This window comes from Tenrec ecaudatus, chromosome 6 (assembly GCF_050624435.1).
Source record: "Tenrec ecaudatus isolate mTenEca1 chromosome 6, mTenEca1.hap1, whole genome shotgun sequence".
Lineage (NCBI taxonomy): Eukaryota > Metazoa > Chordata > Mammalia > Afrosoricida > Tenrecidae > Tenrec > Tenrec ecaudatus.
In genome coordinates, this window is record NC_134535.1 from 130,499,600 (window position 1) to 130,512,910 (window position 13,311).

At 52.3% G+C, this 13,311-nt stretch overlaps 1 protein-coding gene across 1 annotated transcript in view; it reads left to right on the forward strand.

Annotated features, from left to right (window-relative positions):
- CRACR2A (calcium release activated channel regulator 2A) overlaps positions 1-13,311 on the forward strand; it is a 96,395-nt gene that overhangs the window by 66,539 nt on the left and 16,545 nt on the right. The window contains exons 12-14 of the mRNA XM_075553385.1: positions 1,047-1,179; positions 9,650-9,731; positions 9,820-9,934. Coding sequence (XP_075409500.1) covers positions 1,047-1,179; positions 9,650-9,731; positions 9,820-9,934 — 330 coding nt within the window. The remainder of the gene's footprint in view (positions 1-1,046; positions 1,180-9,649; positions 9,732-9,819; positions 9,935-13,311) is intronic.

Consider the following 13,311-nt stretch of genomic DNA (forward strand, 5'->3'; position numbering starts at 1 on the left):
TCAAACCACTGACCTTGTGGTTGGCAACCCAATTGTGTTAATCTGGGTACTTCAGAGAAACAAATCCACAGCAAGGCAGAGCACAGAATCCTTCAGAGGAGGATCAGAGAGGGGGACCGCTGACCTCAGGTTGGCATAGGCGGACGGCAGGTGTGGCAGGAGTCCTGAGATGGCTCCACTGGGCTGAGAGTGTTCGGGAAGGCTAGTCGGTGACTGTGGATCCACACTACAGGACCTCCACCAGCCTGGCCGCAGCTCCCAGGTGACCCAGGGTGTTAGTCTGGGTACTCTAGAGAAACAAATCCACAGAAACTCATGTATAAGAGAGTTTTGTATAAAGGTTAAGTACACATCAAGAAAACATCCCAACCCAGTGCTGTCCAAGCCCACAAGTCCAACATTAACCCATTTGTCCAACACCAATCCACAAAGTCCTCCATCTCACAAAACAGACGCAATAATGCTGACTGCAGGAGGAAAGCAGAGTCAGTGAATGTGTAAGCATCTCAGCGCTGGCAGGGGTCTCCACAGGGGTGCACTAGCACCCAGGGCTACACCGCGGTAGGTCCACGTGGCTTCTCCTTGGGGATATCTTGTAGGAAGTCAAGCTTGCAAGCTGAAGCAGGGAACTGCTAAGGCAGCTGCACCCTGGTGCGACCATCACAAAGCAAGAGACCCAAGAACTAGAAAGGCAAGGCTCACCGAGCCATTTATCCCTCTGCCTTTCAGTTAACCCCACATGTGTTTATCAGCCAGGTTGGCACCATAAACTAACTACTTCACCAATGTATAACCCACTACGCAACCAGTGCTCCTTATACCCCTGGTAGGCAGGCAATAGATGCAGGTCAAATGGATCCTCCTCCCTTTTTCCTGTTGATGTGGAATAGGGCCTCCAAGCTCCAAGCCCAATGTCACCCACCTTCAAAGACTGGAACCTTTTCCCTGGGGCAGGTCTGCAAGCCGGACCCCGAATTCTGTAGATGCCTGTAGGGCCTGGCTTCTGTGAGTCTGATGTATAGGGGCTGCCTCTCTGCCATCCACAGGAGGAAAGTTCTCCCTCCAGCCCGGACCGGCTCTTCAAGATTGTGCTTGTGGGCAACTCCAGCGTGGGCAAGACCTCGTTCCTGCGGAGGTTCTGTGAGAATCGCTTTGCCCCAGGCATGGCGGCCACTGTAGGTGAGTTCTTGTCCCTGGGGCAGGGGGCAGTGGTGAGAAGGGGGGTCTTTGGAGCCCAGAGGGCAGGGTCACGAGTGAGGCTAGGAGAAGCAGGCTCAAGTCCTTCATAACAGTCTTGGCTAACTCATCCCCCATATGATGAGACCTCTGACCCCTTCATGACCAGCCCTGTATGGTACAGAGGGGAAACTGCTGGACTTCAGACCCCTTTCTCCTCTCTCGGGGCACCTGCCTCCCTTCTGCACTCCACTTTCAGCAGGTTGACCAGACTCCCACTGATCTAGTTACCTAGTGTTGCTATGCCTTAGAGAAGAGGGAGCTGTTGCCTCCCAGTCTGGGGGTCTGTCAATCTGAATCGAGGGCTGGGATCCATTGGGTGTTGACTAATAACAGAGCCAGCAGGCTAGCTCCCAATTGCTGTTGGCCTTGGGAAGGCCCTGGGCACGACAGGCTGTTTCTTGGCCTTCCATGGCTTGTAGGTGGTCCTCCCATGAGTGTTCGTGTTTGTGTTCGTGTGTGTGTGTGTGTGTGTGTGTGTGAGAGAGAGAGAGAGAGAGAGAGAGAGAGAGAGAGAGAGAAACCCTCTCCATGTCCATGTCATCTTTTCCCACAGGAATTAGGGTTAGGACTGACCCTACACTGGTACAACCTCATTAATGTAACAAAAGCCTTATTTCCAAACAGAGGTATCATCCCAGCTATAGGGACTAGACTTCACCATATCTTTGGTGGGTGAAAGGGGGCCACAGTTTCACCCATGACATTTCCCTGTAGCTGCTCACCACAATCCCCTACTCCTACAATGGTCCAACTGCTTCCCGGCCCTGCCTCTTCCTTTATGAGGGGGGCTTCCACAAGAAATGGAATGGAAATATATTGGGGATTTCCCTTGAACTTTTTTGAAGCCCCCTTGCATGTGCAGGTGTGGCCCTGGCCAGGAGGGAAAATGCTCTTAATGTGCTTATGTTCGTACCCCCCCAAAACTCACCGCCATCAAATCAGTTCTGAGTCACAGTGACCCTCTAGGTCAGACAAGGCAGAACTGCCCCTGTGCGTTTCTGGGGTTGCACATCTTTATGGGAGCGGGCAGCCTCCTCTTTCTCCCAAGGAAAGGGAGACCATTACTTCTTTCATCCAAATTTTCAAATTGCACCGGAATACGCATCAAGACCCAGGAGGGAAAGAGTTTGAGTTCAAGGTCTGACCTTGGAGGAACCCTGGTGATGTAGCTGTTATGCGTTGGGCCGTGATCTGCATTGTCGGCAGTTTGAAACCACCAGCCACTCCATGAGAGAGAGGCGGGGCTTTCTGCTCCTGTAAACCGTTACGGTCTCGGGAACCCAGAGGATTCTCTATGAGTCGGCATCCACTCCATGCCCGGGAGTTAGTTATATGACCTTCTGCTTCCACGAAGTTGAGTCGCTCAGATACAAGTGAGGTCCATTAAGGGTACCATTTAAGGAGTGTTGGTGGCACTGTGAGGTGAGCATTGGACGCTAACCGCCAGGCTGACACTTCGAGCCCACCAGCAGCTTCTTGGGAAAGGTCTAGGCCGTCTACCCCTATAAAGATTTACAGCCTCAGAAGCCACATGAAGGTATCTATGCAAGAGGGCGTTTATAATCATCCTTCAATCTGTCTTCACCTCAACTCTGGGGGGTAAGCATCGTTGTGAGCCCAGTGTACCGCTCAGGAAACCAAGGCCCAGAGAGCTTAAAGGCTTGCCCACTTTCCCATCAGCTGGTTAATGCTAATTCCTCCCCCAATATGCTTACTTATTTCTTCCATGCCACTGTGTAGTACCCCTAACCACACGATCTTAGTGCCCCAGGAGTAGAGTGGTGAGGAGCCACCTGCCTCAGTTGCTGGGCAGAGGTTGGCGCAGGCAGGCTGCTCCAGGCAGAAGTCCCAGTGCCTCATCCCGCCTTGCGCCAGCAACTGCCCAGCCTTGGGGCGGGGGGGGGGGGGGGGGGAGTGCTCTCTGGTTGGGCTCCAGTTAGAAGCACAAGGGGGTTGAGTAACTCAAGTCTAGGAGTCCCTGGGTGATGTAAACAATTTAACATGCCCAGCTGCTAAAAAGTTGGAAGTTTGATTGGACCTCAGAGGAAAGGCCTGGTGACCTCCTTCTGAAAGATCAGCCACAGGTAGCCCTGCAGAACACAGCTCTACCTGGGCCCACATCAGAGCTCCCTGATCTAGAATCCGTCCCACCAGTCACTAACTGGGTTTCTAACCCCAGATTTCTCCCAAGCCTGCTGACTGCCTTCAGCCTTGGGCTCTGACGAGCTGGCTCAGCAGACAGAGGGTCCTGCCAAGGAGCCCGGCCTCAGAAGACTTCATTCTCTCTCTCATCTGAAACTGCCTCTTCTTCCACCTTCTCTCCTGCAGGTGGGTCTCTTCCCCCAGGCTGTGCCCTGCATGTTACTGAGCCGTTCCTCCCTCTCCCTCCATCCCGTCTCTGCCACTCCCCCCAAGCACAGAGAGCATCCCAGGAGAAGGATGAGCCCAGGGGAGCCTGGCCTTGCTCAGGACATCACGGTGTGCGGGGTGGGACTCACCTTCCCAGGAAAGCGTTTAGCCCACAGCTCCCACACGGCCTGAGGGGTGGGGAGAGGGGTGGGGGAGAGGGGTCTTCAGACAGCTGCCTGCGCAGCACATGCTGTGTGCCTCCCCTGGCGATGAAACCAGGGTCCGTTTACATGTGCCACTTGTGCCCTGAGAGGGAAAGTGCAGCAAAAGAGAAAACACAGACTGATTGGCACTTCTCGGGAGGCCAATTACGGAAACGCTGACCATTTAGGGAACGGGTAATAATCAAAGGTTCCCCCTTGGGAAGGCCCTCCACCACATGCCGGGGCAGCAGCACCCATTAGCTCCTGGGCCAGGCTCTCCCGCCGGAAAGGCGTGTCCTTTGAAGAGGTCAGAGCCACAGGGTCATAGCTCCTGGGCACCCAACAGTCCGACCCCAGCTGGGGGTCTGGCCAAACACCGTGCCTACCAGGAGAGCAGCCCCGCTGGCACTGGCACGGAGCAGGGATTCTGCTGTTCTTTTAAAGATCATTTTATTAGGGGTTCTTCCAACTCATTACAACCCATACATCAATTGTGTCAGACATATTAGTACCTATATTCCATCGTTCTTTTCTAGACATTTACTTTCTATTGAGCCCTTGGGATGAGCTCCTCTCCCCCCGCCCGTGACCCCTTGATAGATTATAGATTGTTACTATTTTCATATCTCACACTGACCGCGGTCTCCCTTCCTCTCTGGTTTCTGTTCTTCCCCTGAGGGGTATGTGTGGTTATGTGACATTCATTGCGAACAGTTTCCCCTTCCTCCCCTCCTCTCCCCACCTTCCCCCACCCTTTTGGTATGGCTATTCCCATTCCTATTCCTGGCTTCTGTGTGTCATGGGTTTTATCGCTTACCTATACCCGTGTACGTGTTCCTGTCCAGTCCAGCACTGGAGTCATGATAGTGGGGGTTGAGGAAGCCTCAAGGAACCAGAGGAGTATTGTGTGACCCATTAGTTCCCTACTGCACTCTGATTGGCTCATCCCTTCCCTGTGACCTCTCTGTGAGGGGATGTTCCATTATCCACAGATGGGCCTTGGGTTTCCGCTCCAACGCCCTCATTCTCACCAATGCATTTTTGTTTGTTTGTTGTTTGTTATGAATCTTCTGAAGCCTGTTTACCCAGTCCTGATGACACCTCATGATTGCACTGGCTGATGTGCTTCTTCCATGTGAGCTTGTTGCTTCACTGTTGGATGGCTGCTTATTTATCTTCAAACCTTTAAGATCCCAGACACTCTATCTTTTAATAGCCGGGCACCATCGCTGTCTTCACCACATCTGCTTATGCACCCATTTTGTCTTCAGTGATCTTGTTGGGGAGCGGTGGGGGGCGGGGGGAGCATCACAGAATGCCATATTGTTAGAACTAAGTGTTCTTGTATTGAGGGAGGGCATGAGCTGAGGCCCAAGGCCAGACTGCAGCCTCAGTGTATTGCCTTATAAATATACGTACATAGGCCATTACCTCTGTTTTTATGGACTAATGTACTTACATACGCACACACCTCTGTTAATATCTCTATCTATAACTTTGCTTCCTAGAACTTTCCTCTGTTTCCTTGGATTCTTAAACAGTGACCTTAAACAGTGACCTCCATCATCCAAAGGAGCCCTGATGGCTGAAGGGGCTATAGTTGAGCTGCTGACCACAAGATCAAGAGTTTGAGCCCCTTAGTTGCTCCTTGGGAGAAGGAGGGAACTGTCTATGCCATAAAGTTTTACAGCCTCGGAAACCTTAAGGGACAGTTCTGCTCTGTCCTATAGGGTCTTGATGAATCTCATTGGCCCTGGCTTCCCACTCCCTCAGACCATGATTGTCCTTGGTCCTCAGTTGGGCACCGTGTGAGTTGTTATAATGCAGCAGTGGGCATAGGCCTCACCCCCCTCACCTATCAATGGGGTTGCGTTGTCAGGACCCTTCGTCAAAGAAGAGGGTGGGCATGGTTCCACCATGGGGTGTGGCTAAGTGGCCCACTCTGGGCTGGGGGCTTCTGAAGACCTGGAAGCTGGCCTCTCACCCCTTGCTGCACCCCTGCCAGGCACCCAGTGGCTGCCCCTTTGATTGCAGATCACAGTGGCCCCAGGTGGTGTGTGCATAGGGCCCAGCTGATTCCTTCAAGAGCGAGGAGCCGGGGCCCTTGGGTGTCCTGAGGTTATCAAATGATGGCTTGGGCAAAACCTCGGAGTCTGAAGGAACCGTGGGAGTGGTGCTTCACCTCCTTCCCCTGGTCAAGGAGGTCATTGGGGTCCACACTCAATTAGACTCTAAGTGTCATGGCTCGAATTGGTCCCTCCCCCAGATACGTGTCACTGTCCTTGGGCCACGATTCTCAGTGGTTTGGCAGTTCTGGCATGATGTGGCTTGGCAGTTCTGACATGAGGCAATCAGTCCCCATGCTGGGGTCTGATGTGAGCAGCCAACCGGGGTGAGAAATTAGGGTCACAACCTTGAGGAAGATGTCTGTCCCACAAACTTTATGGCACAGAACATCCTCTGCCTGTCCGTGGCCGCCAGCCAGTCCCACCTCTGACCCACTTCTCATTTCACTGAGGTTGCAGTGGAGGGCCCCGGCAGGCTGTTTCTTCAGGACAACTCGCTGGCACTGCCCCCTCCAACGTAGGCCCCCTTCAGAAGTCAGCTTGCCCCGGTCTTGCCCGAGAGGTCAGCGCCAGCTGCCTGCAGCCCATCAGCCGTCTCCACAGCACCCTTCATGGTGACGGGTGGCTGCCGGCCATTTGGGTATCAAGTGGGGACCACCTCGGGGATGTCATCGACGCTCCAACCGAATTCATCGTCAAGTTGACGAGCACCCAACTTGGCTCCTCCCTGGCCTCTGGAAGACAAAACCCAAACCCACTTGTCCTGGGGTCGATTCTAGCGCGGGCAACCCCAGGCGTGTCTGAGTATCGCTCTGGGCAGCACAGCTGTTCCTGGCTGCGCTTGTTTGGAAGTAGATCTCCAAGCCTTTCTTCCAAGGCCCCCAGCCTTCTTCCTCTTAGTGGCGCTCATTCACGGAGTCCACCACCCAGGATGGCCCCCATTGCCCACCTCACTTGACAGAGGAGGAAAATGAGGACCCTCTGAAGGAGGTGGAGCAGTACCATCAAGGTCACACAGCTGACCAGTGACCCAGCTGAGGCCGGAACTCAGGACACAGGTTCCCCTCCCTCCCCCCCCCCCATCCCCAGTCTGGACTCTTAGCCCCCCGGGCAGTTGTTTTAAAAAGATATCTACCACAGGCCCTCTGGTCCTCCATCCTGGTGTGTAGCCCCACCTGTCCTCCTGTTCCCAGGCCCTGTGGGCTCCTCTGTCTGTTTCCCCAGCACCTGCCTATGGACTGGGGAGGGAACACCATGGCCAGTAGGGAGCCCCTTGGCCAGCTCAGCACAGCCCAGAAGGTCCTAGCTCCGCCCACTCCTCCCAGAGACACAGCTCCCTAATCTCAGGCAAAAGCAAGTAGCCAGCAAGGCAGTGCAGGGAGGCTGAGGGTGACCCAGGCTCTGCCAAGCCTTCCGAGCCCGCCTGCCCCTCCAGCAAGGAGAGGGCTCTGTGCAGATCCGCTGGCTGGCTGGCGCTCTAGTCAACTGGAAGGTGGAGGGGCTGTGTTGGTGTTCCTGAGTGTTGGCTCACAGCAGGCCACCTCTTCCTGCTCCCTGAGGGCAGGCCAGGAAGACCACCCAGAGAACTCAGGCCTGATTCAGCCGAAGGAAGCTGCCGCCTCCCTGTGCCCAGTGGTGCTGGTGTGGGCCAGGCACAGCCTCTCTGGACGGGGTTCTTCCTCTCATTGTGCATGCATGTGTGCACGTGTGCATGGGCGAGGGAGCGTGTGCAAACGGTGAGAATGTGGAGCCATCTACCTGCCGGTGGGAGCCGGTCACTTGGTGTCGCTGCCTTCCTCTCTCTGGCCCTCCTCTGTAACGCAAAGGGCATCTCCAGGCCCCGCTGCCCCTGACATTTGCAGAGTGAAAGACCCCCCACCTCTCCTCCACTCACCCGCCCAGAATGCACACGTCTTTGTCCAAGACAATGTCGGTGTGACCTTTACATCTACTGCCGCGGTGTGATGTGTCTCGTCTCTTCCACTGCTGCCTGAGCGCGCTGCTCTCTCTGTTCCCCTTCCAGATTCTTCCAGGGTCAGGCTCTCAGAGAGAGGGGGTGGGTGCGGGGAGGGGGGTACTCTCAAGGTCTGAGCCTTGGGGGGGAACCTTCTGAACATCTTTAAACATCTGTGCAGCTTCTTACAGGATGTAGGAGAGAGGAATGCCCAATCAAGGGGCTAATTGTCAGGTCTTTGTCTTTAAGGATAGAGTGGGTTAAGCCTTGAGCTGCTAACCACCAGGTTGGCAGTTCAAATCCACCAACCACTCCAAGGGAGAATGTTGAGGCTGCCTGCTCCCACAAAGATTTACGCCCTTGGAAACCCGAAGGAGCAGTGCTCCATCCTACAGGGTCGCTATGAGTCAGCATTGACTCAGTGGCAGCGAGTTCCAGGATATAGAACTCACTTGCCACCCCTGTTCCTGCTTTCCGGAGGCCTGGTAGAGGAGTGGGTAGTGTGCTGGGTTGCTCACCACAAGGTCAGCAGTTTGAAACCACCAGCCACTCTGTAGGAGAAAACTGAGGTTTTCTACTTTCATAAAGATTGACAGTCTTAGAAACCCATGGGGTCAATTCTACCTTGTCCTTCAGGGTTGCCCTGGGTTGGGATTGACTGGATGGCAGTGGGCTTGGGTTTTCATTGTGAAGACCTGCGATGCAGAGTACATTAGAAACCCAGGTGCCTTCGCCACCCCACCCCTCCCTCCATAGCTCAATCCCTTCGACGTGTTGAAGGGGACTTTAAGTACGACCCACTCACAGGAGTACTTGAGTTTTATGAGGGGGATTGGAAATGTGTTTAGGCAAAAATTTTTAACAAAGAAACTGATTTGGGGGCAGCCACTCTTCCATGTTCCCAATGAGAGAAGAAACTGGTGAGTCTGAAGCATTGGTCTGTTGGCTTCACCCACGGGAGCTCTTTGGTTCCTTACTAGAGCACCCAGTAACGCACAGGGGTAGGGCTTTGTGTTAGACCGGATAGACTAGAGAAACAAATCCAGAGAAACTCATATGTATCTAAGAGAGAGGTTTGTGTACAAGAAGAATTGAGCATTGAGAAAACATCCCAGCCCGGTCCAGATCAAGTCCATAAGTCCTATATTAGCCCATCTATCTGATACCACTCTATAAAGTCCTCTTCTGAGTGCAGAAAACACATGCAATGACGCCGAATACAGGGTGATCACAGCCCAGTGGGTTGAAAGTCTTTGGGTCCAGTGGTGTTTTAAGCATCTCAGCGCTGGCAGGGGTCTCCATGTGGCTCCTCCAGCACCCAGGGCTACATCAGGATAGGTGCATGTGGCTTCTCCTCAGGGATGTCTCAACCTTGTCAGTACAGAGTCTCCCAGGGAGCGAGCTGAGAGAGCAAAATGTCTACTGCCTCCAAGGAGGAAAACAGGAATTCCCAGAATCCTTACTGGAAGACCATGCCCACACAGAGGCTTCATTGGCTATATCCTGATTGACAGCCTAGACTTCACCCCTACACTATTAATCCTCAAATCGACACCAGAGTATGTAACTACCAGGCTTATATTGTGGCGAGGAGACTGTGACTGTGACTCAGAGGGGTTAGGTGATTTGGTCAGGTCTCACAGCTAAGAACTGACCTTGATCTCAGGATAGATGCCTCCCTGCTTGCTACTCTGTCCATTACCCCAGGTTGCCTCCCAGAACTGCACAGGGAGGGCAGACCTTGGCCTCATGTGATCAGACGTATAGCAGGTGTCGGCTCCTGGTCTGGAGATAACGTCTCTGACCTGGAGCCCTGACAGTCTGCTTCCACCTTGCAGGGATCGATTACCGGGTGAAGACAGTGACTGTGGACGAGTCCCGGGTGGCCCTGCAGCTATGGGACACGGCTGGCCAGGAGAGGTGAGCAGCTCCAGTCGCAGCCGTGCCTCCCCCTCCCCCACCCCAACCCAGGGCCCTGCATCCACTGACCGTGGCCCCTCTGTGGCAGGTACCGGTGCATCACCCAGCAGTTTTTCAGGAAGGCTGATGGTGTCATCGTCATGTACGACCTCACAGCCAAGCAGTCCTTCCTGTCAGTCCGGCAGTGGCTGAGCAGCGTGGAGGTGAGCTGATGGCCTTCCGGGGGACTCTGAGTCTTGACTCCTGCTCCCCTTTCTTCTTGGCCCATCTCCCACTTGACCATCACCCCACTTCAACCCCGTGACTCAGAACTCCCCCTCTGCAGGCACAAGCATCGATTCATTCAACGGGTGGTCCAGTGCTGGGCTAGTTACTGAGAGGCCAGAAGCAAACGAGATGGGTGTGCTCGGTGTCCTCAAGGAGAAGGGCAGCAGGGGAAGCAGAGATTGCGCTGGTTATTGGCCCACTGCGATTCCGATATGTTCTGGGGATGGATGCGGTGGGCAGCCGGGAAGGCTTAGCTTCAACTGAGCCTCAACCACATTCTCCTTGCATTCTCACCACCGCTGCTCCTTACTCTCTTCTGCTACATCTGTTTAGTCCCCATGGGCCCTGCTCTTCCCTCCCCAGGAGCTGCCCCGTGCCTCGTTTCTAAGGCCTCCGTCACAACCCCTCACACAAGGGCAGGTTGATCTACGGTGTGCAAGTTCCAGGTTCACCCCAAAGCCAAAGGCCAGGGCATGTGGCAGGAGTAACTGCGTGTTCCTCTCAACTCCACATGATCTGCACCAGTCTGCTTCTTGATTCAGGCTTGCAAATGTTTGCCCTCCTAAGTACAGTTTGCTTCCTCTACCACTTGAAAGTAGACTTCTGATGGCCTAGAAAGAAGGTGGACAAGCCATTCTCTTTGCAGGGCCTCATGCGCCCATCACTCTGACCAGCAGAATCCATCATTCATCCATTGGGGGGGTGGGGGTGGGGAGCAAAACTGTGCAAGGTACTATTGTAGGCTCTGGGAATGATTTTATTTTCCTATTAATGGCAACCACATGTGTTTCTGATTGAGCAGTACGCCACAGGGTTTTCCGTAGCTGGTTTTCCCCCCAGAAGTAGAGCACCAGGCTTTTCTTCCAAGGCACCTCTTTGATTGTTTGGTGCCACCGAGTACTTCGGACAAAATACTGCCCCGTCCTGTGCCATCTTCACAATTGTTATGCTTGGGCCCATTGTTCAGCTACTGTGTCAATCCATCTCATTGAGGGTCTCGCTCTACTTGACCAAGCACGATGTCTTTTTCTAAGGACTGGCCTCTCCTGATAACATGTCCACAGTACTTAAGACACAGTCTAGGGCACGTTCTGGCTGTACTTCCTTCCGAGAGATATTTGTTTGTACTTCTGGAAGTCCATGGTGCTTTCGTCACCAATCCCATTTATTATTCAAATGTGCTGATTCCCCTCTAGCCCTCCTTACTCATTGTGCAGCTTTCACATGAACATGAGGAGACTGAAATGCCCACTTTAGTCCTTGTCTTAGACTGTGTTCTCTAGAGAACAATACCAGAGAGGGGGGAGGGATAGGTAGAAAGAAAGAAATTTGTATCATGAAAATGACTCATCTGGTTGTAGAATTGGGGGTGCTCTCAAGTCCAGGCAGGTTCCATGTCCCTGTGTCCAATGTTTAGCAGGAGACTTCTCCTGCCTTGTGTAGTTCCAGGGGCTGGTGAAGCCAGGATCAGCAGGAAGACCACTGGCTACGGTGCAGAATGAACCCAAGGTCAGCAGGTTAGGTGCAGGCTGCTGATGGCTCCCAAGATTAGCAGGCAATATGGCAGACCCTTGGCTCTAGATCAGCTACCTGGAGGTGGATGAGACAGATGCAGGATCCAGACCCAGCACCAAGCAAGCAAGCTTTTCCACAGTGCCTACTTAGCTAGTAACTAGGCTTCCTTTCAACAAAGAAGACCGTGTCATCTGAAAATCAACGGTCCTTAACACGCCTTCCTCCAATCCTGATGCCACATTCTTCTTCATCTAGTCCAGCTTCTTGGATTATTTGCTCAGCATACATGCTAAATAAGGTATGGTGAGAGGACACAATCCTGATCCATATCCTTCTTGATTTTGAACCATGAAGCCATACAGTGTTCCCTTGTTCTTTTCAAATGGCTGCCTCCTGGTTTGTGCATCGTTGCTGCATTTGCACAAAGACGTGTGCTGGAATTCCCATTCTTCACAGCACTAGCCACAGTTTGTTATGATGCACACAGTCATAGGCCTTGGTACAGACCTTCCTGTCTTCTTTGCTTTTAGCCAAGATCCATCTGATGTCACCAATGATATCTCTCGTGTCTGCATCTGGCTTGAATTCCTGGCAACTCTCTGTTGAGGTAGGGCTGTAAACATTGTTGAACAATCAGCAACATTTTACTTGCATGTGAAATGAATAATGTTTGATAATTTCCTCGTTCTGTTCTTTCACCTTTCTTTGGAATGTGTGCAAACATAGATCGCTCTTCTACTCAGTCGGCCAGGTAGCTGTCATCTACATTTCTTGGCATAGAGCAGTGAGTGAGTCCAGAGCTTCGTCAGCTCGTTGAAACATTTCAGTTGGTATTCCATCAATTCCCGGGACCTTGCATCTGGCTAGTGCAGCTTGTATTTTTCCCCTTCGATACCATCAGTTCTTCATCATATTCTACCTCTTGAAATGGCTTAAGGTCAACCAGTTCTTTTTGGCACTGCGAGTATTCCTTCTATTTTCTTTGGATCCTTTCTGTAGCTTTCAATATTCTTCCACAGAATCCTTTACTAGTGCAACTTGAGGCTTGAGGTTTTTTCCTCAGTTCTTTCAGCTTAAGATATGTTGAGCTTGTTGACTTTCTACTTCCAGATCTTGGTTGACTAACTCCCAAGTGCCTCTGGGTGGTCTGAAGCCTCCGAACTTCTAGTTAGCAGCTAAGTGTGTCTCTCATTTCTCACCACCCAGGTTACTCCCTAGGATTGCGGCAATGAGTAAAGAGAGAGAGCTCTTAATTTCACGGAACTCGTGTTTTAGTAGAGTAAGTCTTGAAACAAAGCATATTAGCTCTAACCAATTTAACGGAAGCAAATGGTATGGATAACCTGGGAGTGATTCCTGCTTAAACTCTGAAACGCATGATGCTGCTTCTGTGTTTCATTCTTTTTTAGCAGAACTGAAATACTAGAAAAGATTTTAGGGATTACTTAATCCAGTGGGTTTCAGAATTCTCTTCCCTGAAGTATAAGATCAAACAGGAGCTGGGGCAGGCCAAGGAAATGCTTAGTGACCCTCATTCTGGCTCTCAACCCTCTCCTTTCTTCTATCACCTTCTATGTTGGAGGTTCAGGTTTAACTACGTTGTTAAACAAAAGGATCTCCATCTGAAATATCACAGTAGTGCAGCCACCACCACTTAAAAGGAAGAGTGGGTGGGATTTTTTTTTCTCCATTTAATCCACAGAGTTTTTCCTTTCTTAAAATGATGCCACACATTGTGATCAAACTAAAGAGTGACTCCAAACCTGGGTGGGTGCCAGGATCACCTACCTGTGAAGCT